Genomic DNA, 23117 nt, shown 5'->3' with positions numbered 1-23117 from the left:
AGTATCAGTTATATGTGGAATCTAAAAAAAAGATACAAATGAACTTATTTACAAAACAGACAAAAAACTACAGTATGATTCCACTTGTAGATAATTTTTCACTAGTCTGTAGTGACAAAGCTAATCAGTAATCACCTGGGGATAAGAGGAACAGCCAGAGAGATTATAAAATAGTACAAGGAAGCTTTTAGGGGTGGTGGGTATATTCATTATCTTGACTAATGTAGTTTCATGGACATATACATGTCAGATTTTTCCAAATTGTACACTTATTTTTAAATAGTCATTTGACTTTTTCACTATTGAACCCTTCTCAGTATATACTGCTGGTTTTTCAAAGGTTAAATTGCACTCGATAATGTCAAGTTATTCGTTATTCTTACAGCTAAAGGGATGTGTATTCATGTATTCTTTTGTTTTAAAATCTTACTTTCCAATATGGCAAATATCTCTATACATGTAAACAGCAGTGTGCTAGAGAAGACTTACACCAGCTCACAAGAGCTAATTAGACTTCCAGCGCTGTTTCAAAGTGTTAGATTGATAGCTTGAATTTGGCAGTAAGTACACCTTGGAAATTGGGAAATGCTTCCACAAAATCAACTTTCTCAGACTGCTGGTTGTTAAACATCTACCAACCCATCACCAGCTATAACATACATAAAGAAAAGCTCAATGGAATTCTTCAATTTTAATTGTGTAAAAGGATTCTAAAAACCACTAAGCTAAAAACTTGACTTTATCAAGCTAAAAGTGTTCCTAGCTGCTAAGTCACTTCAGTCGTGTCCGACTGTGCGAACCCATAGACGGCAGCCTACCAGGCTCCCCCATCCCTGGGATTCTCCAGGCAAGAACACTGGAGTGGGTTGCCATTTGACTTTCAGACACTCACCCATATTAAGAGAATCTTTTGCAGCTCACACTTCAGTTGCCTTGACCAAATTATGCCACTGCCAGGGGGCTCATGTTTGAAACATTTCCCTTAAAACTGGGGAGGGGTCTTAAATCCTTAGCTCCTCCCTGAATTTGAAGAGCCCTAAGGGTGCCAGGGAGGGCAGAGCTGCCATCTTCTCTAGCAAACACCAAGGATCCATCCCACAGTTACTCACAGACCAAAAAGTGACATTAAGATAACGGCTCAAAGACCACTCACAGACCAAAATGTGACATTAAGATGCTGCTCAAAGACCAAGGTTTCTGCATAATGTATTCCAACTCCAGCAATCAAGTAAGAGGTTCACCACACAAATATACAGGTGGATCAACCATCAAGAATACCAGGATCTGATATTTTAATAACTGCTTGAGACAACTTGAATATGGAAGATTTAGAGCCACACCCGCCCTCCTCCTGTTCTTCAGTGCCAGCCCTTTTTGACCATTTTATATGGTGTGGAGAATACCAGCATCAGCCCCATCATCCCAACAGAGCTTCCCTTTTCAGGAAGGGAAAAGACTGAAATTATTTAAAAAAAAAAAAAATTCCATTAAAGAATTCATAAGATTGTTGATTATCCTGTAGAAACATATCTTCCTGTTTCATGACATGTCGGAAACATCAGGATTTTTTGGCTTCCACTGCATAGAGGTCTGATCGCTTCTGGCTAAAAATGGGGATTTGCTGGCGAATTTCAGCCAACTTCTTCAGGTCTGCAAAAACAGAAAAGTATACTATTAGTAGATGTGATTCCTTACTTGCCAACAGGAACTTCTTCTCCAAACAGCAGAGAAACAACCAGAGCCCCAGCCAGTAATTTACTCATGGGCCTTGTCTGGAGGCACATTCAGCTTGGCACTGCCCCTGGTGTCATTTCAAACCAAACCAAGAAAACTCAGGCTGAGACAGAGCCCAGGGCTTAGCCAGAGAACAAGGATAAATGAGGAGGGCGAGGCATAAAGGAGTCCCTCCCGGTGTTCTACAGCTGTAGAATCTGGCCTCAGGGCACTTAGGGACACCAGACACCTAAACTGGGCCAGAGTGACTCTTACCTATATCTGCATACACGATCGTCTCTTCAGTGCCAGCTTTGGCAAGGACCTCCCCCCTGAAAAACATGTGGGGAGAATGAGTCAATTCCCTGATGCTTGCTGTTATTTACTATCTCTGTTCTTCCGCCCTATCTCACAGGCCAAATGGGAAGGAATCTGTTTTTAAAACAAGAAAATACGGGTATAAATTCCTATGATGCTTTTGAACTATGGTGTTGGAGAAGACTCTTGAGAGTCCCTTGGACTGCAAGGAGATCCAACCAGTCCATTCTAAAGGAGATCAGTCCTGGGTGTTTATTGGAAGGAATGATGCTAAAGCTGAAACTCCAATACTTTGGCTACCTCATGCAAAAAGCTGACTCATTGGAAAAGACCCTGATGCTGGGAAAGATTGAAGGCAGGAGGAGAAGGGGATGACAGAGGATGAGATGGTTGGATGGCATCACTGACTTGATGGACCTGAGTTTGAGTAAACTCTGGGAGTTGGTGATGAACAGGGAGGCCTGGCATGCTGCAATCCATGGGGTAGCAGAGTCAGACACAACTGATCAACTGTACTGAACTGAACCACTTAAGTAGCTGACTGGTCTTCTGGCAAGCCATGTCGAATCTCTACTTCCTAATCTATAAAGTGGAAATATGAGCTCTGTGAGGACATAGTGAGAAAATACCTTTTTTTTTTTTTTTTTTTGAAATCTTGAAGGAAGGTACCTGTTGTGTTTGATGTTCCTTGCTCTGATAAGATATAAAACTGCTGCAAACAATGCTTCTTCAGAACAATTCCTCATAGCTATCTGAGAAGCTGTCTCTTAGGCTACAGTCCTCAGTTTGGCTTGAATAAAACTTTCCTATTCCTACTATAGATTATTTATTACTTCCACCCTGTCGTGAGTACATTCAAGAGCCCTTTCCAAGGGCAGTCTAGCTCTGTTTCTTCACACCTCCCAAGGCTGCTACATAACCCTGGAGATGGAGAGGGAAGGCTTGGGTCTGCCTGGATCTCTGGCCTCAAGTCTGTGATCCTTGGATCCCTGTGTTAATGACTTTTGGGTTTGGAGGGAGAGATTTCAACCTTTGAGGCCTGAGTAGAAGTGGTAGAACCATGCCCCAGCAGGAACCCCACACTGGAAACAAAAACACTCCACAAAATCTGAGGAAAAGCTGACTTGGAAAACTATTTCCAGTGCTGAGTCTCTTGGCCCAAAACAGGCCTTCAAAAACATAGCTGTGGGACTTCCCTGATGGTCCACTGGTTAAGAAACTGCCTGCCAATGTGGGGAATGCGGGTTCAATCCCTGGTCCAGGAAGATCCCCGCTGCTGCAGGGCAACTAAGCCCAGGTGCCACAATTACTAAGCCTGTGCTCCACAACACGAGAGCAGCCCCCACCTGCCGCAACTAGAGAAAGCCTGCGTGCAGCAACCAAGACCCAGCACGGCCAAAAATTAATCAGTAATTTAAAAAAACCTTATCTGTGAAATTTTTCCAAAGCACAAAACAAAATGATCCAATACAACAAACAATCTGATATAATAATTGGTTCCATCTAGGGCCACAGATTTTTGGCACAGTAAGCTACAGGCATCATCATTAATGCCGTTTAACTGAATCCTTTTCTAGTCTCTTCTATTTTTCCCCCATTTGCCCCGGCATGCAAAGATCTCTATGTTAACCCTAGGCACCTATCACAATGACAAAAAAGCCACACAGCTCCCAACCAAATGGGGGAAATTCTGCAAAGGAAGAAATACAGGCAAATCTTAGGTAACCAACTGTGTCAAAAGCAGCCAGCCTGATGAGTAAGAGTTCACCAGGAGAACCAGCTGGGTGAGCAGAGCTACCCACAAGGTCAGTAAGCTGATCACTAACGTCTACAGAGGAACCCAAGTCAAGTTTGAGAAAATTTTGAAGCCAACTCGATCCTTCCAGCCTTCCAATGCACCCCAGATCCTGATGTACAGGAGGCTCACTGAGAATCTCCCACTGGCCATATCTCCCAAGGCCTTCTCCACCACACACGTTCATCTGTGAGTCCTACAAAGTCAGAAGAGAGGAACTCTGGGAATCCCATAGTGACATGTAAGCCTTTGCAGCCTTGTTACTGATATGTTTATCCTGAAATTTTAGAAACACATATGTGTGTGTGTGTCGTAATCATACAGACATACTGAGAAGTAGTATGGAATAAATCTAAGTTCTGAATTCAAAAGTCTTGGATCCAAACACCAATTCTGGCCACTTTATCCTGTGAACTTCAAGTCTACCATCTATTAACTGGGTTAAATAAAGATAAGTCCTTGAGAGCTCAAATTGAGACAATGTGTGTGAAAGTACCATGTGAACTGTACAAATGCCGGTAAGACATGTCTATTACCATACGGCTGTGTATGTATCTGGGCAGACTTCCGTGCTGGTTTCCCTAAGTAATAGAACGCTTTACCCTCTCACAGAGGACAAGTTCACAGTTCCTCTTAATTCAACCCATCCTCCACTCTCCTCTAAGTGTTATGCAGGGAGCAAAATCCTTACCCTCAACTCATTCCAGCCGTAGGTCCAGTGACCCAGTCTAAATTTTAACCCAAAGCCAAGAGTTTGGGAGCCTCTTTTACTAAAAAACCACCCACCTGTGACTTCTGCCTCGTTTCCAAGTTTGGTTGACAATGAACGTCACTCAGAAACTCAGAACAAGGCTGAGGCCAATCACTCAGTCAGGAGAGCTGAGCCATTTCTCTCTCGCATGGCTTTCAAGTGGAAGCTCCTCCCACAGAGAGAGCCAGTGACCTGGCAGGCCTGAGGGGAGACAGCAGCGGAGGGAGGCGCAGGACCACCCGGGAATCAGACAACCCACCTGCCCAAGCACCACCTCTCTCAGCTCAGTGAGCCTGTCCCTGCAGAGCCAACTCACCAAGGATTCACAACAGTGCTGTGTCCCCAGGCAACATAGGAGGCCTTTTCATCCCGGGCGGGAGATGCTGTGGCCACGTACACCTGATTATCAACAGCCCTGTAGTCAATGGAGAGAAAAGAGGTAAGTCATACAGTACAGATCTGAGACGTTTTTACCCTAAGTGTCCAGACCCTTCTTTCAAAAACTAGGACAGGACAGGCTAGCTCGGACATGGAAGAAACATTCAAAGCCACAGAACCCTTTCTTCAAAAAAGACCTTGCTGCACAAGCTAGTTCTCCACTGGGGCAATTTTGCCCAGCAGGGGACTTCTGCCAGTGTCTGGAGACATTTCTGACCAAGGGATAGCTACTGACATCGAGGAGTAGAAGTCAGGGGTGCTGCAAACATCCTGCAACACAGAGGACGGCGCCCACAACAAAGAGCCATTTCCTCCAAAGTGTCAATAGCACCACAGTGAGAAACGCTGGCCTGAGCCAACCTGTAACAGGTAAAGAGCAGAGCTTCTCTGGTTCATGCAACCCAGGTGACCAGAGAGAATGGACTGGCCTCGCTGGAACAACACCCCGGGCAGGGCTACAGGGCCCTTCCATGCCAATGGGGCAGTCCCATCACCTCAAATTAGGCAAGAACTAGGAACCGGATGGTAGCACGGCTGCACCAAGCCACCTGACCCACAGCCCTCTGGGCTCAAACAACAGATTCGTGCCAGGTCATCCCAGGCTCTCTCCAGCTTTTCCTGCTTTCAACAAAGCAGCATTTATTAATACTCATGGGATCACATACCCCTACCACCTTCCATCATGCAACCAGCCAAACACTCCTACATCCCCTTCCAATAAAAATCACTGTCATCTCCAGATGTGAGCACAGTGGCCATCCCTGGGCAGAGAGAGGAGAGTACTGATTGAGAAGGAGAAAAGGGGAGCATTCCAAGGGGCTAGAAATGTTCTAGATTTGATCCTGATCAGAGGTGAATCCATATGTAAAAATTCACTGATCTGTAAACTTAAAACTAGTACACTTTTCTGTAAGTATATAATACCGCAATTAAAAAAATCTTTTCATGAACAACCCATCATTTCTGAGCAGCATTTCATGGTTTGCAGAGCACTTCACAGTCATATTCCTGTTCCCTTCTATGTTACACCCACCTCTGCTATTTGCCCTTCACCACTCCTCAGGCGACTAAGGAAACAGTAACTGTCCCATGCGCAATGCTCAGAACTTAGACGTTAGAAGAACAAGAACTTATCACAAGTGTCTTGGCAGAGTACCAAGACTAGCAGGAAACTCTGGAGGATGGAGGAGGGTAAGCACCAATCTACACAGCACAAGGACTGCTGAGTGTGACCACAAGTCTCTCCGGGCTGTCAGACTAAAGAACCCTTGCCTTTGCCTTGGCTCCAGCCATGTACACTCCATGGGTCTCCAATTCTCTGTAAAACCTTCTGGCAACTCTATCAGAGACAGAAATTCTTATCTGAACACAGGAAAATCAAATCACTGCCCACCTGATGGGTGAATGCTCCTGGAAATGCAGACATCAGTCCTCAAAATCCACAAGGCTGGTGCTGTGGCTTCTGAGGAGCCCACAGCAGAAGCCCTCCTTTCGGACTGGAAGACAAAGAGTCACCTTTGGGAACTGCCTCTGGGTGCCAGGGCAGCCTGAGTCAGAGGCAGCATTCCATACGGGGAAGGCTGATGCTTCCACCAAACCGCAAACGTTTTCGCAGAGAAACACGGAGATGCTTTCTTACCGGCCTCGCTGAAGCAACTCCCAGTGGGCTGGCCCGGTGGTCAGATTAAAAGCTCCAGGATATACCAATAGCTGGCAGCCTTGGGGCAAGAAAAGCCAAAGAAGAGGGATGCAGGTGAACACCCAACCACATTAGCCCTCCCTCTGCTCCTTACCTAGTGGGGACCAAACTCAAACTCCCCCAACGTGAATAGATTCATCAGTGTTACAAATGGCTGTGAATTCCTCTAGAGACACACACGCAACACACACACACAAGTACAGTGATCCTGACAACCACTTTTCAAGCAAAGGTGACTTTGCTTGAAAAACATGGAGAATCTGTCATTCAGACTTCTCTCAGCACCATGTGGACAGCTCCCAGGGTCAAGGACCATGTTTTGTGATGTTCATCAACTGAAAGGAGGAGAAGACTAATTGCTCTACTTCTTCCAGCTAAGACTCAACTGAAACAGCCAACCTGGAGCCCTTGCGCCTCCACCTTTTGCTGAGCAGGGTGTCAAACTGTCTGCACCCAGTTCACTTTATAGTGACAGACAAACTAGAGTCAGAGTACCTCTGGCAGTCTAGTAAGGATGCTAGTATTGTTGAGTATCATAAGAGGACCTTCGTAAGTTCTCTGTCTGTAATCCTCACAGCTTTCCTATGAGAAAACTTAGACCCACAGTTCTCCAGAGATTAATTTACCCAAAGCACTGTGCCAACTAAGGGGCAGAGCTGGAACCAGAACCCAGGGCTTCTCATCTGACTTGTGCTTCTCGGTCGGCAGGATGGTCCTCTGGACCACAGTGGCGCTGACTGCCTTTTTGCTGTTCCCAACATCTAGGGCTAGTGAGTGGTGCAAGCCACGTGCAGGCAGACCTACTACTGGGGCCCCAGTGCCTCTCCAAACACAGTGGCCGGAAGGGCTCCAACGGCAGAGCAGACGTTTAGTTTAGGAATGTGGCTCCTGCCTTAGCTGTGTGGTGTGTTAAACTACAACCTCCAGAAAACCACACTGCCCATTCCCAGAAGTAGTCTGAGAACTCACACAGACGCGGAGCTTAAGACCTCCTCCAGGTTTTCTGACCAATGATCCCCTCCACCCACAAAGCCCAGAGCCAATCAATCTCCGAGCATCTACATGACCTAACCCAAGGCGGCCTCACCTCTCTGTGCATAGATCTGCGCCAGCTCTGCGAAGCGGATGTCATAGCAGATACCCAGGCCCACCCTGCAGTAAGCTGTTCTCCAAACAGAAAATGTACAAAGTTAATCTCCTGAAGCAGGTGCGGCCAGGGAAAGTCTCCAAGATCCAATGGTCACAGGACACTGACGGGAGTACATTCACGCAGGGCCCGTGGACAGAGAACATGTAAGTTTGCTCCTGCGTGGATTCTGCCTCGTGAGAACATCATTTACATCAGTAGAGCAGAAATGAGAAATTCACTCTAATTATTAATAAATGTTTCTTATCTAAGTGGGAGGTGTTCAGTCATGGCCTAATAGGTACAGGCTGGAAGCTATCACACTAATAAAGGCTGTGACCACTGGAAAAGCACAATCATGTCAAACCCTTAGTTCTCCATTAAATCCCCCACTTTCTAGATCTCTGACCATTCTCCGCCCTTCTCCCCCTGGCCTTCCAGACAGGTTTTGTAAAGAAGTTGGAAAGCAACATCATGAAAAACAAGGGACTACCTGATCTTCCTCTACTGGTACTGCTAGAAGAGGTGAATTTATCTGGTACGTACGAGTATCAAACGAGGAGAAACTATCACCAGGACTCAATGTTTCAGATTCTTGAAATGTGATTTTCCCAGGAACATCAATGTCAAACAGATGGAGCTGCATCACAAAGAAAGGATTTGGTTACCTCCTTTCTAGCAGGGCTCATGGCAGTAATAACACACACCTTTCCATGGCCAGCCAAGGGGGTGTTCTAAGATCACTTGTACAAAGGGCAGCGCCAACCTGCCCACAACCCACCCCGCAAGCTGCTGACATCCTATGAAAATGACTTCTAACACAGGGGACTGGAGGAATGCTGCTACAGTTTGTACGGTCCTTCTTCCCTTGGTGGTGTGCAGATCAACGTCTAGATTTCTTACGGAAAGTAATTTATATGCCGCTTTTTTTACTCAATATAAATGCTAAATGAAGACTTCTCAGAATCAGAATCAAACTGACACGTTGGCAAGGAGAGGTAGAGAGTGGGCGAGTGCTCAAAAATAGGTAGTTCTCCAAACCCAATGCAGCAATATATTAAAAAGTAACTTCCAAATTGGATTTATTCAAAGAAAACAAATGTGACTGAACATTTGAAAAACCAAAGTGACTTACCACATGAACATAATAAGAGAGAAAAGTCACATGATCATCCTAAGAGGTGTATAATGAACATTTGGTAAATTTCTACATCCATTCTTATTTAAGCCTGGCACGCTGCAGTCTATGGGGTCAGAGAGTTGGACACGACTGAGTCACTGAACAACATTCTAATTTAAAAAATAAAAGAGAAAAACTCTTCTAGCATGGGAACCCCTTTAATAAAGAGAATCTGCAAAAAAAAAAAAATCTAAAGAAACCTATTTAAAGGTGAAACATTAAAACCCTTCTCCTGTTGAGATCAGAAACAAGGTAAGTATACCTGCTATTCCACACTGTACCAGAGGTCCTAACCAAAGCAATAAGGCGAAGGAAAAGAATACAAAGGGTAAAGATTAGAAAGAAAAAATTAAAAGCCATTATTCTCAGATAATTGTGTACCTAAGGAATGTCAAAGGACATACACAGGTGAATTATTAGAATGAATGAGTTTAAGCAAAGGTATTATATACAAGGTCAATATTTTAAAAATGTGCTGTACGTCTATATACTAGCAAGAATCAGAAAATGAAAGGACATCAGAAATACCATTTAGGAATAAATCTAGTAAATGATATAAGACTATATCCAAAAAACTATCTAAAAAACTTTGAGAGAAATTAAAGAAAGCCTAAGAAAATGCAAAGAGAAATATATTCATGAACTGGAAAACTCAATTGTCATAGCCCAGTGCTGGGTCTGTTTCCAGTCACGGCAGAGTGGTTCCTAAAGGACCAGCTTTCTCACAGGTAACCCTGAGCTCTGGACAAAACAAAACAAAAAATACAACTACTTAAAAGCACTTGACAATAATCAAAATCAGGCAAAAATTAGAGAGAAGTCAACTTCCGGAAGACAGGACCTAGTGCTGGGTGTTTCCCACTTGTTTACAACTTTCATTTGGAAGCAAGGCCCAGCTGTGGCTGCGAGTGGTGGTCACAACTACCCACCAACACACCAGCCAAGGAACCAAAGGACAGAGCTTCACAGCAGCTGGAAAGTGAGGGGGAACACTGAAAAGGAGAAAGCAGAAGAAGAGCCCTACATTTTACATATAAAACCTGTCCAAATCCCTGACTAAGCAATGCACTAAAGATGTGTGGGGCAGACTCTGAGCAGCCCAGCTAAAGCTAAACTTTGCAACAGGCAGAGCAGCTGCGGTTGCCACCCACCTCACCAAGGAAGAGTCTGGTCTGTGAGTATGCCCCAACTACCTACCTGCTCAAATAAAACACTCAACACTTTTCGGGCGAACGCAACAGAAGTTAGAGTCTCAACAACATATAATCCAATATACAATCCAAAAAACTGGACACACAAAGGTATGTGTGTCCCAAACTCTTGGAGAAAAAGCAGCAATGGAGCAGACCCAGGAAGACCCAGATGTGATCACTACCAAAGACAATAAAGCAGCTACTGAAACTAACCTCAGCAAAGTAAAGAAATAGATGCTCTTAACAAATAAACAAAGAGGAAACACAGCAGAGAATAAAAGCTGTAAAAAGAGAATGAAATAAAAATTTGAGAAATGAAAAATTCAACATCTGAAATTTTTAAAAATTTCACTGGATTACAGGAGAAGGGAGATTACAGAAGCCTCAGTGAACATAAAAAATCAATGGAAAACATGCAATCTGAAAAAGACAAAATTTTTGTTTGAAAAATAAAAATAAAAAACCACAGCCTTGGTGACCGCGTTTGGTGAACAGTATCCAAATTGGAGTCCCGTAAGAAGAGAATGGGACAGAAAAATATTTAATATTTCTTGAATATTTCATTCTAACAATCTCTGCCTTTTAACTAGAGTGGTCACTCTATATTTAATGCTCCCAAGTTTCCCAAATATAGCGAGAAATTAAATTTACAGATTAAAGAAACACAAAGCAGGACAAATACAAAAAAAAAAAAAACCTCGTATCAGGAATATGAGAGTCAAAATTCTGAGAACCAAAGATTATGAAAAAACCTTGAAGGCAGGGAGAGAAAAACATGAATTACATGCAGGAGAACAATACAAATTACCACTTACTTCATGAGTGTGTGCATGCTCGGTTGCTTCAGTCATATCTGACTCTTTGTAGCCCCATGGACTGCAGCCCACCAGGCTCCTCTGTCCATGGGATTCTCCAGGCAAGAATACTGGAGTCGGTCACCATGCCCTCCTCTGGGGGATCTTCCCAACCCAGGGATCAAACCAATATCTCCCGCACTGGCAAGCGGATTCTTTTACCCAGGGGTTAGTAGGGAACCCCTACTAACTTTGTATCAGGGGGAAAAAAAGAGGCTAGAAGATAAGTGAATAATGAATAATGTCTCTCAAACATCTGAGGAAAAAAAGAAAAGTGTCAACCCAGAATTCTATTCCACCAAAAACATCTTTTAAGAATGAAGGCAGAGACTCCCTGCCGGTCCAGTGACTAAGACTGCCCCTTCCACTGCAGGGGGCAGGGGTTCGACCCTGGTCAGGGAGCTAAAACCCCACATGCCTTTTGGCCAAAAGACCAAAACATAAGCAACAGAAGCTATACTGCAACAAATTCAAAAAGATTTTAAAAAACAGTCCACATCAAAAATATCTTTTAAAAAATGGCAAAGTAAAGATATATTCATAAATAAAGCTAAGAGAATTCATATCTAGCAGATGCTCACTTCAAAATGCTAAAGGAGGTCTTTTTGTTTGATGGTAAACATACCAGACAGAACTAAGGTCTTCAGGAAGAAAAGAAAATAACCAGAAATGGTAAACGGTGAGGTAAACATGAAATATTTCTCTTAATTTCTTTAAAATACAAGTGACTACTGAAATTAAAAATTAGTATTTTGTGGTATTTATAATGTATATAGATGCAATATGCATGACAACCACAGCATAAAGAATGGACCGATACAACTGCAAGGTTCTTAAATTTCACATGAAGAAACAGATTATTAACTAAGAAGCCTATGACAAGATAAAGTGTGTATACTGTAATTCTTAGGGCAACAACTTAGGGAAAGAAAAGCAAACTACTACTCAACTCAAAAGAACGCAGGCAAGAGGAACAAAGGGAAACAGTAATTCAATGTCTACGTGCTTAAAATCCAATCATAGCAATAATTACATTAAATATAGAGTGACCACTCCAGTGAAAAGGCAAAGATTGTCAGAATGAAAAAAAGCAAGACCCAACTACATGCTGTCTGCAAAAGAAGCATTTATATATAAAGAGACATACAGACTGAAAATAAAAGATTAGAAAAAGATGTACCAAACAGTAATTAGAAGAAGGCTACAGTGGCTTTACTAATATCAGAGATAAACGTCAAGACAATCAGTATACCAGAAAAAAAGGACATATCATAATGAGAAAAGGATCAATTTACCAAGAAGACTTAACAATCCTAAGTGTATATGCATGCATTACCACTGCAAAGATATCAACTCTCCCCAAAGTGATCACTATATGTTTGAAGTGAAGTGAAGTCACTCAGTGGTGTCCAACTCTTTGCGACCCCATGGACTATAGCATACTATGCTCCTCTGTCCATGAGATTTTCCAGGCAAGAGTACTGGAGTGGGTTGCCATTTCATTCTCCAGAGGATCTTCCTAACCCAGGGATCGAACCCAGGTCTCCCACACTGTAGGCAGACACTTACCATCTGAGCCACCAGGGATACCATCCTAATCCAAATTCTTGTAGGTTTTTCCTTGACCAAAATTGATAGGCTGAGTCTACAATTTATATCAGCAGGCCAATAGCCAGGTATAACCACCTGTGCCAACTAATCCAATGCCTGGTGTGTGTACCACAGGATGGGTACTGGGAACTTCAGAGCAAATTCTCAAGAGGCAGTGAGAATTGCCACATTCTCTACTGACCTTTCTGTGCTTTACCAGTAAAGTTCCATCAGGCCCAAACACGGCGCAGGTGTTATATAATTTCCCAGCATCCTTTTCAGGAATGGACCCTTTTGTTGAGAAAGAAACACAGAAAGAGACACAGAGAGACACAGAAAACATTCTGAATGAAGCATTCTTTTATAACAGGACAAAGGCTTGTTACAGTTTACCATCTTCTCGGGTCCAACAGTAAAGTTTACTGTCTCCTAAGGGTTATTTAATCATGATTCTTTTCTCCTTGAATACGATTTTTCAGAGACCAATTTCAGAGTGTGGGTGAAATGTAATTAAGTCAGAGGCCAAAGAAAGGTTTCAAAACTAATCAAACTATTTTTCAATTCAGCTTTGCTCTTGAGCAACACTTAACCTGAAGCATTAGTGCAACATAGGGAATTCACAGTTGCGCAACTTAAATCCGCCAGGTCCTGCAACATAACTGTATCCAAAAAGGCCTTGAGGTGGGAAGGTATGCCAGTCTTTCCATCACTAAATATGGTGCCTGTAGTTCTATCTCTGCTCTGTCCTCTTTTCTCCACCCCTTATTTATTTCTAATTCTCACTGTATCAGAATACAGAAATAATTTTATTGCATTAAAGAGTTTTACTGTATTTTTATGTAAACAAATAAAACATTTTTATTTAAACAAGCCACATAAATAAAGCTACTTTTAAAAAATTATAGTTGATTTATAATATTACACTAGTTTCAGACATGCAACATGATTCAATCTTTTTTTAGGTTGCACTCAATTTAAGATTATTACAAAACAATGGTTTTATTTCTCTGTGCTGCACAATATATCCTTGTTACTTATTTATTTTATACATAGTTGTTTCGATCTTGTCCATCCCTAACTCCCCCTCCCCTCGTCCCTCTCCCCACAGTAGCCACGAGTTTGTTCTGTGAGTCTGTTTCTCTTTTATTACATACATTCGTTTGTTTTCTTGTTTTAGATCCTACATGTAAATGACAGCATAAAGAATTTGTCTTTCTCTGACTTACTTCACTAAGCCTAAAACTCTAAGCTACCTTTGATGTCAGCGGTCTCTTTCTGGGGGAAATAAAAAGAAAGTCTTAACACTGTATTAAAGACTTTCAGATATAGTTTCTCCTTCCACATTTCCACCTGCCCTTGTACCCCCAGAGAAAATTTTCAGCAATTTGGTGTGTGTCCTTGTACAATATTCACTATGCCTTAATATATAAATACATATAAAAATATACATATAAAATATATAAACATATAAACATACACAGTCTTTTATGTGGATCATTAATCTATAGGGAAGGACCTGTTCATTTCATACCAAACTTGCTCTTTTTCCACCAAACAAAGTGTGTCTTAAAGATCCTTCCACAATCCTGCATAGACAGATCTACCTCATTGTTTTCTATAGCTAATTTGTATTCCATGGTTCAAATGTAACAATAGTTTCTCAGATGTTTTTAATGTTTAGGCCATTATACCTTGCGGGTAGGAAGTTACCTCCAATGACATACATGCTGCACTCCTTTGCCACTTCAGAAAGCTTCTGTGTGGAGTCACCAGGAATTTTCTCTGCATAATCAGGAAAATATTTTGTGCCATATGGAGAATTAAAGCATTCCTAGAATAATGTTGGAAGAGAAAAAAGATGGGGGGGGGAACCCGACTTATTTTAAAGTTCTGCTGTAAAAAGACATAGTTCTCAAAGAGGTAAAAAAATACAACTGATAAGAAAAACACAGACATCTGAGGCTAAAGAGCCTGTGGCCACAGACAGGATTCGGCCCCAGGCTCAGATGGGGCTGGAGTCAGTGTGCTCAATCGGATGCTGGTCACCTTGGCAAAAAGCTGCACTTGTCTCTCCCTGAGTCCACAGAACCACGCCTCCACAGCGTCGGGCACCCGGGACCCACTACCACTGGGCTTGCTCACAGGATTGGGGGTGTTAAGATGAATCCAGACTCTCAAAACTATATTATTAGCTATGTAAAGCAATAAAGCCTATGTTTTTCAAAAATACAGAAGCCGTGAAACCCACCGAGGTTAAGACATTTCCTCACGTATACGGGATACACGAGGGATGTTTCCAAGCTCCCTTCCAGTGCCACCATTCTGATCCTGCAAACTCTCTCACTCCCCTGAATGTGTCTCAACAGCTCTGTGATAAAAGAAAACTCATGCATTTCACCTCCAGTTCATTCATTTACATTCACTGAGACTGCTTGTCTGTGCTAGGAAACTCAAGATCGAGGATCACCAACTTGTAGAAGATACTTTAGCAGGGGACACATGCAGAATTCAAGTGCTTTCACTCCTGGCTTTTAGGCTCTGACCCCCAGCAGCCTAAACCGACAAGAGGCCATTACTGGATACAAGGAGAGATGAGTCCCATGACTGGAGTGACATTAAGATCTCAAGTGCCCCTGCTGAAGACTCCTACTCACTGGCCTCCCTGGTAAATGGCCCAGAGCCTAGAATATCAATACAAGCTAGCCCTGAAGAGTCTCCAGGGCTTGCTGAGGGCTGCCCCCACCCCACCGCGAGGTCGGGGACGGTCAGGAATAGTTCCACCACTCACCCCTGCAGGCCTCTGCCAGCAGAAGGGGCCGATAGGTGCATCTTCTGACCAATGTGGGACTGTCCGTGGGGCTGACCCTGTACTTGCTGACAAACAAATGTGGCCCCATCTTCAGCTGATTCTATCTTAAACAGGTCACCTAGCACACTGATGCAGCATCCTTTGGCTCACTACATACTACAGGCTTCCTAAGTGTTTAACAATTTTCAACAATGTTTTTAAAATGTCGGAAGCTCAGCGCTAAAATCAATGTTCTGGTCTCGTGAAGACTAGACTATGCAAGCAGAGAAGGTAAGTGCCTGAGGCACTGAGTATTTTGGATTTAGGTAAGTCCCTCTGACTCCTGGGCTTCTGAACTGAGCAGGTGAACTAAAGTTAAAGACCTGTCACCAAGCTGGCACGTCCTATCACAAAGATCCTTGCTAGGTCATCTTCCATACAGATGAGGAACCATCCTGGGGTCCAAAGGGACCCTGCTGGCCCCTAAGACCCAGAATGAGCAGACACCACACTACCGGGACAACAGTGCTCAGAAAGGGGTGGCCACCCCAGACTTACTGGCAGGGAGACTATCTGGGCTCCTTGCTTCGATGCCTCCCGGATGAGGCCACAGGCTCGAGTGAGGTTCTCTGACTTGATGGAAGAAACCTGAAGCTGGATGAGGGCCAAGCGGAAAGCTGAGGAGGAAGACAAAAGAGAGAAGCGGTCAGAAGATCTGACTGCTGACTCAGATAGAGCAGCTGTTTTTAATGGAGGGTAAGTCAGACCCCCAAGACATGTGGCAGCGTCTAGAGACACTACTAATGGTCACGACTGCTGGTGTGCTATTGGCATTTAGTGGGCAGAGGTCAGGGACACTGCCAAACATGCCACAAGGCATACGACAGTCCCTGATGACAAAGAATTATCCACCCTGGGTTGGAAAGATTCCTTAGAGGAGGGCAGGGCATCTCACTCCAGTATTCTTGCCTGGAGAATCCCATGAACAGAGGAGCCTGGCAGGCTACGGTCCATAGGGTTGCAAGGAGTCAGACACAACTTACTGACTAAAACAACAGCGGCAAATGTCAACAATGCTGGGGTTGAACAACCTTGAGACAGAGCCATAGTGTGAGCAAAGCCTGCTCCAGGCACAAGAATCTGAAGTGAAGCCAGCAGGGCCAGCCTCTCCCTTAGGAGAGAGGAGACTGGGCTTGACTAGGGAACTATCTCTTATCATGCGACCTCAGGCCCCAGTCCATTCTCAGCCAGGTGCTGAGCACCTTCCAGCACAGCAGGTGAAGTCTCTCTGGCAGTCCCCGCCCCACCGTGAGCCAGAAGGAAGCAGACACACCTAGCTCAGCTTCCCCATCGCCTGCTGGGACACAGTGCACTGGTCCAGCCACTGGGGGACGGGGAGGCTGGCAGCCGATGGGCTGCACATGTGCCACAGAGAGGAACCCTGGGAGGACCTGCACTCACCCCACGAATCTCCCGGTGTCCAGAGAAGCACACCATTAAGTAGCAAATGAAACATACCACTAGAGACTGAAACACTGTGGAAGGAAAACCAAACAGCACTTCTTCCTGCTGTCTGAACAAGGGGCCCCACATTTTCATTGGAGACTGAGTCCCACAAATCACACAACCAGTCCCGCCAAGCAAACCTGCTGTCAGCCTTGGGGCAAGAAGGTCACCGGTTCCTCCAGGCTTATTTCTTTCTTGAGGTTGTCACCACATCCGACACTTGCTTTTCCTGTAGAGCTCTCTTAGCCCTTGCCATAATCATCTTTACTGGTTAATAGTCCTCTAGATAAATTTTTTCCTGTTCAACTGACTAGTGTGGTTTCCAAGTCCCGCCTGGACACTTACTGACACAGTTTCTGCTTGTGGTCTTGATAGAAGGCTACATTAAAGGTTCCCAACCATGTCATAACCCACAAAGCTCTGCAAAACTTCTGAAATTATCTGGAAGTTAATTGGCCTGGCCTTGCTTCCCTACCCCAACTCTGCTGTAGAGTCTAAAATTCCACCCTTAGTGACTTCTCTCTCTGGGTGTTTCTCCTGCACCTGTAAAAATGTCCCCAGAGAAGCAACATTGACAGACCCTGGCCTTTGATGAAGACCTGTTTGGCTCGGGGTTAATCCTAAAAATAGGAAAACTAGATGTCCATTCCTTCTTGTTGTTGTTGTCATTCAGTCGCTCAGTCTTGTCCAACTCTTTGCAAACCCATGCACTGCAGCACGCCAGGCTTCTCTGTCCATCACCAACTCCCAGAGCTTGCTCAAACTCATGTCCATTGAGTCAGTGATGCCACCCAGCCATCTCATCCTCTGTCGTCCCCTTCTCCTCCTGCCTTCAATCTTTTCCAGCACCAGGGTCTTTTCCAGTGAGTCAGCTCTTCACATCAGGTGGCCAAAGTATTAGAGCTTCAGCCTCAGCATCAGTCCTTCCAATGAATATTCGGGATTGATTTCCTTTAGGATGGACTGGTTTGATCTCCTTGTAGTCCACAGGACTCTCAAGAGTCTTCTTCAAAACCACAGTTCACAAGCATCAATTCTTAGGCACTCAGCCTTCTTTATGGTCCAACTATCAAATCCATGCATAACTACTGGAAAAACCATAACTCTGACTATTTGGATGTTTGTTGGCAAAGTAATGTCTCTGTTTTTTAACATGCTAAGTTTGTCATACCTTTTTTTCCAAGGAGCAAGCGTCTTTTAATTTCATGGCTGCAGTTACCATCTGTGGTGCTTTTGCAGCCCAAGAAAATAAAGTCTGTCACTGTTTCCATTGTTTCCCCATTTATTTGCCATGAACTGATGGGGCTGGATGCCATGATCATAGTTTTTTGAATGCTGAGTTTTAAATCAATTTTTTCACTCTCCTCTTTCACCTTCATCAACAGGCTCTTTAGTTTCTCTTCGCTTTCTGCCATAAGGGTGTTATCATCTGCATATCTGAGGTTATTGATACTTCTCCCAGCAATCTTGATTCCAACTTCTGCTTCATCCAGCCCAGCATTTTGCATGAGGTACTCTGCATAGAAGTTAAATAAGCAGGGTGACAATATACAGCCTTGATGTCCATTCCTTGGTTTCTCCTAAATACAATGAGAAGAACTAAACTGAACCTGGAACGCAGCTTGTCAAATAGTTTTAAAGAATGGATGAAAACAAAAGCTGGGATGATTACTTTGGGGCAAACAGCCTGAGCTGTCACCAGAACATCACAGAACATCCCATCAAGTCTCCACTGTAACGGAGAGGTGGGGCTTTGTCTCCACTTCTGAGGGAGGGTAAGCTGAGATCCCCCAGGGCTCTCTGATGGCTTCCTCTCCCCGCTCCCACCCGGGAAGGAAGCTGTCCAGGACCAGGGTGGGGACTGGCTGACATCGTGCAAAACACCCACTCCATAGAGGGGCCAAGGCAGGACAGTTCCACGGCTGGGGAGTTCCTTGAGGCAGAGGATGAGATACAAGTCACTTCATCTCAACTGCAAATGAACACACTTCTCATTTTCAGGTCCCTAGTGGTAGTTAGTCACTCAGTAGTGCCCATCTCTTTGCAACACCCACAGACTATAGCCCGCCAGGGTCCTCTGTCCGTGGGATTTTCCAGGCAACAATACTGGAGTGGGTTGCCATTTCCTTCTCCAGAGGATATTCCCACCCAGGGACTGAACCCAAGTTTCCTGCATTACAAGCAGATACTTTACCATCTGAGCTACAGGGAAGTCATCAGGCCCCTGGCTATACTATACTAATCCTTGATTGTTAGATTACAATGAATAGTTCATGTCCCTGGCTATACTAATATTCACTGTAATCTAACAATCAAGGACTCACCAAGGGGAAGGATAAATATCTTAAGCGAAGAGACCAACAGGGAAACAGCATAGGGAACGTGCAGGTCTTTTACACATATAAGCATCTGTGGGTTATCGTTAGCAGTATTTTGTAGATGAATAAATAAGAGGCTTGCAGACGGAAAGGTGCAAGAAACCAGTCCAAAAAGTAACTGGCACAGCCACAATCAAGCCAAAATCTGGACTGCAGACAAGAGGGGCACCATGTTTGTTTCTGGGTGGGTGGGGGAAGTCAGGTAACTTGAAAACACTCCTCAACGGAGTCAGATCAACGCTGCCCTCAACCCTACCAAGAACCACACCTCTTAAGTTCATTAGTCTCTTCTGAAAGATACAGTCACACTCAGAAGGAGGTGTGTAAAAGGACTTCTATACTCCAATCCTGGAGGTTCACTCAGGCACCAGCTTGCACTGCACTCCAGGATGTTGAAATGAAAAAGAGAGAGCACTTCCACAAACACTATCACCTTGAGAGAGCCTCACAAGACCTCAGAAGGAACAGTTTATGTTCATTTTAAAGAAGGGAAACTGAGGTCCAAAGCGATCAAATGACCTGTTGACATGGGCTGCGCCAACCCTGTAATAATCCAGGTCTCCAGACTTTTTAAGCCCAGAGCACTCTACTGCCTCGTCTAAAAGAATCAGGCACAGACTTGGGAACACAGCCAGAACCTCATCCCTGGGGCTGATCCTGAGTGGGGATGTGTAAGCAGCACGTGACACATGCGTGCTCAGCTGTGTCCGACCCTATGGACCCCATGGACTGTAGCCCACAAGGCTCCTCTGTCCCTGGGATTTCCCAGGCAAGAATACTGAAGTGAGTTGCCATTTCCTTCTCCAGGGGATCTTTTCCACCCAGGGATCAAACCTGCTTCTCCTACATAGGCAGGTGGATTCTTTTACCACTGAGCCACCTGGGAAGCCCCCAAGAAACATGTTAATACCTAACCTGAAAGTTCAAGGTCCAGGTGCAGAAACAAACTGCCCGTTTTTGTTGTTGTTCAAGAGAAGGCAGCATTTCCCAGTGGGTGTGAAGGGGGCGCACTGTGGAGCAAATTAACGAGTTCACTTACCACACAAGCCCCAGTCAAAGCAAACACGTGCTTCATTTTCACCTGACAGGGCTCAAACCACAAATAATCAGGGTTGGTACCTTTGCAAAACCCAAGTTCAAACCAATCTAAAACTAGCAGCAACCTCCAAGAATCCCACGGGACAGACTCTCCCACTTGAGGTATCATAAATACTGAAAGCTTTAGTGAAAATGCACAGTCTTCGGGTAGTGGAGCGGGGGTGGCGGTAGGGAATAGGAAAGACCACCAGGGAGGGTGCGGAATTTGCATTTGCAATAAGCACCCTTCCCGCGCCGATGAATCTAGAGCGGAGCGGACCGGCCCGGAATGCTCGTGGAATCTGCCTCACGTATTACAAGAGCCCGCGGGGCGGGGAGCAAGGAGCCGGCGCTTCCGGCGCGCTGACCCGGTGCTCCCGCGACCCCGCTGGCCCGTTCGGAAGCCCAGAGTCCCCGGCGTGCGCCGCGCTGCGCTCCGCGGCCTTCTCCTCCCCGCCCCGCCCGCGCCCACCGCCCTCGCCGCTTGGGCCCACAGCCCCACGACCACCGGAGCAGAGAAGGCCAAGGGCGCGGCGGGGACAGGAGATGGAGAGAGAGGCTGAACGGGCGAGACGCTCCGCTGGCGTCACACCCGAAGCCTCTACTCCGGCCCGAACTTGGGCCGCGGCGCTACTTACTGGCCATGGCTCTGCCGGGAAGCACCATAGATACTGTTGGCGTAGCCCGGGTCTCTGGGCCAAGGCGGCGGCGCCGCGAGGGGCGGGGCAAAGCGGCGCGTCCGGGGGCGGGGCATCATCGCCCGATGCTCCGCCTCTCGCCCCGCCCCGCCCCTGGGCCTCTTGGCAGGGCTCAAAGGTTGTCTTCTTTCTGCTGCTGCTAAGTACCTTCAGTCGTGTCCGACTCTGTGTGACCCCATAAACGACCTCCTACCAGGCTCCCCCGTCCCTGGGATTCTCCAGGCAAGAACACTGGAGTGGGTTGCCATTTCCTTCTCCAATACATGAAAGTGAAAAGTGAAAGTGAAGTCGCTTAGTCGTGTCCGACTCTTAGCGACCTCGTGGACTGCAGCCTACCAGGCTCCTCCATCCATGGTATTTTCCAAGCGAGTACTGGAGTGGGGTGCCATTGCCTTCTCCATGTCCTCTTTCAAGCGGGCCTCAAATACCTGTTAATCTCTTGCTGTTTCAGTAACATCCTTGTAGTCAGATACCGAAAGGCAAGGGACAACCTAAATCGGGGTGATGTGCTAGTAATTATTTAACAACCTATCTCTCCGAGTCTAAACGAAAGGATTGAACCTCTTGCTAGTTGAATCACCTCTGTGGCCAGGGGAGATTACCTTACCTTATACTGATTGTTGTTCGGTCGCTCAGTTGTTCGTGGCCGATTCTGTGACCCCATGGACTGCCGCAGGCCACGTTCCACTGTCCCCTGATTCTGTGACCCCACGGACTGGAGCAGGCCAAGTTCCACTGTCCCCGTCTCTCCTGGAGTTTGTTCAAATTCATGTCTAATGAGTTGGTGATGCTATCTAACCAGATTACCTTGGGGGATTTGAACAAGTCCCCAAAAGGAGTATAGAATTATCTTGGTTGATTTAGGCACTCTGGGTTTGGAGTACAAGGCTGCTATGAGATCCTGCTGCTGCTGCTAAGTCGCTTCAGTCGTGTCCGACTCTGTGCGACCCCATAGACAGCAGCCCACTAGGCTCTGCCGTCCCTGGGATTCTCCAGGCAAGAACATTGGAGTAGGTTGCCATTTCCTTCTCCATGCATGAAAATGAAAAGTGAAAGTGAAGTCTCTCAGTTGTGTCCGACTCTTCGGGACTCCATGGACTGCAGCCTACCAGGCTCCTCCTTCCATGGCATTTTCCAGGCAAGAGTACTGGAGTGGGTTGCTATTGCCTTCTCCGCTATGTGATGAGAAGAGGGGAAAAGAGAAACTAGGTTCAGACAGAATATCGTCAACAGCAGTTCAGTCCTGCAAGGAGAGCCAACCAGTCCATCCTAAAAGATCAGTCCTGAGTGTTCATTGGAAGGACTGATGTTGAAGCTGAAACTCCAGTACTTGGCCACCTGATGAGAAGAGCTGACTCATTTGAAAAGACCCTGATGCTGGCAAAGACTGAAGGGAGAAGGAGAAGGGGACGACAGAGGATGAGATGGTTGGATGGCATCACCGACTCAATGGACATGGATTTGGGTGGACTCCGGGAGTTGGTGATGGACAGGGAGGCCTGGCATGCTGCAGCCCATGGTGTCGCAGAGAGTCAGATATGATGGCGCGACTAAACTGAATATGCTGAAATCTGCTAATACTGTTTTAGGATATTTGCTTTTATTAGAATTGATTTTTAATTTGTTTGTGCTTTTGTCAAATTCGGGGAATCAAAAAGTAATAAAACAAAAATTTGCTACCCTTTAAAAATTTTTTTAAATAATTTATTTTTGGCTGTCCTGGATCTTAGTTGCTGCACAGGCTTTTCTCTGGTTGCAGCGAGTGGGGCTACTCACTTGTTTCGGTGTGCTGGCTTCTCATTGTCCTGGCTTCTCTTGTTGTGGAGCACTGGCTCTAGGGTGCAGGGTCTTCAGTAGCTGTGGGTCCCAGGCTTTAAGGCTCAATAATTATGGCACACAGCTCAGTTGCTCCATGGCATGTGGGATCTTCCCAGATCAGGGATTGAACAGGTGTCCCCTGCACTGGCAGGTGTACTCTTCACCACTGAGCCACCAGAGAAGCCCAATTTGCTA

The 23117-nt window shown here is 45.3% G+C and overlaps 1 protein-coding gene across 4 annotated transcripts; it reads right to left on the bottom strand.

Annotated features, from left to right (window-relative positions):
• Positions 1-1189: 1189 nt before the first annotated feature.
• NIT2 (nitrilase family member 2) lies at positions 1190-22129 on the bottom strand. Of its 4 annotated transcripts, none has more exons than XM_070368394.1 (10): positions 21712-22129; positions 16004-16122; positions 14349-14488; positions 12860-12948; positions 8387-8480; positions 7802-7876; positions 6655-6733; positions 4894-4992; positions 1990-2045; positions 1190-1650 (listed from the first exon to the last, which is right to left on the bottom strand). In XM_070368394.1, exons 3-10 carry the CDS (start codon positions 14467-14469, stop codon positions 1559-1561), a joined length of 705 nt encoding a protein of 234 aa, XP_070224495.1. In that variant the 5' UTR covers positions 14470-14488; positions 16004-16122; positions 21712-22129; the 3' UTR covers positions 1190-1558. The 4 variants fall into 4 exon arrangements, with proteins under 4 accessions (XP_070224495.1, XP_005890110.1, XP_070224486.1 ...); XM_005890048.3 differs by lacking the exon at positions 21712-22129 and adding an exon at positions 21045-21198 and having other exon boundaries at positions 14368-14488; XM_070368385.1 differs by lacking the exon at positions 21712-22129 and adding an exon at positions 20245-20339.
• Between the last annotated feature and the right edge of the window lie 988 nt (positions 22130-23117).

This window comes from Bos mutus, chromosome 1, assembly GCF_027580195.1.
Source record: "Bos mutus isolate GX-2022 chromosome 1, NWIPB_WYAK_1.1, whole genome shotgun sequence".
NCBI lineage: Eukaryota > Metazoa > Chordata > Mammalia > Artiodactyla > Bovidae > Bos > Bos mutus.
The sequence above is the reverse complement of the archived record's forward strand: the minus strand, read 5'-3'. Positions and strand labels throughout refer to the sequence as shown.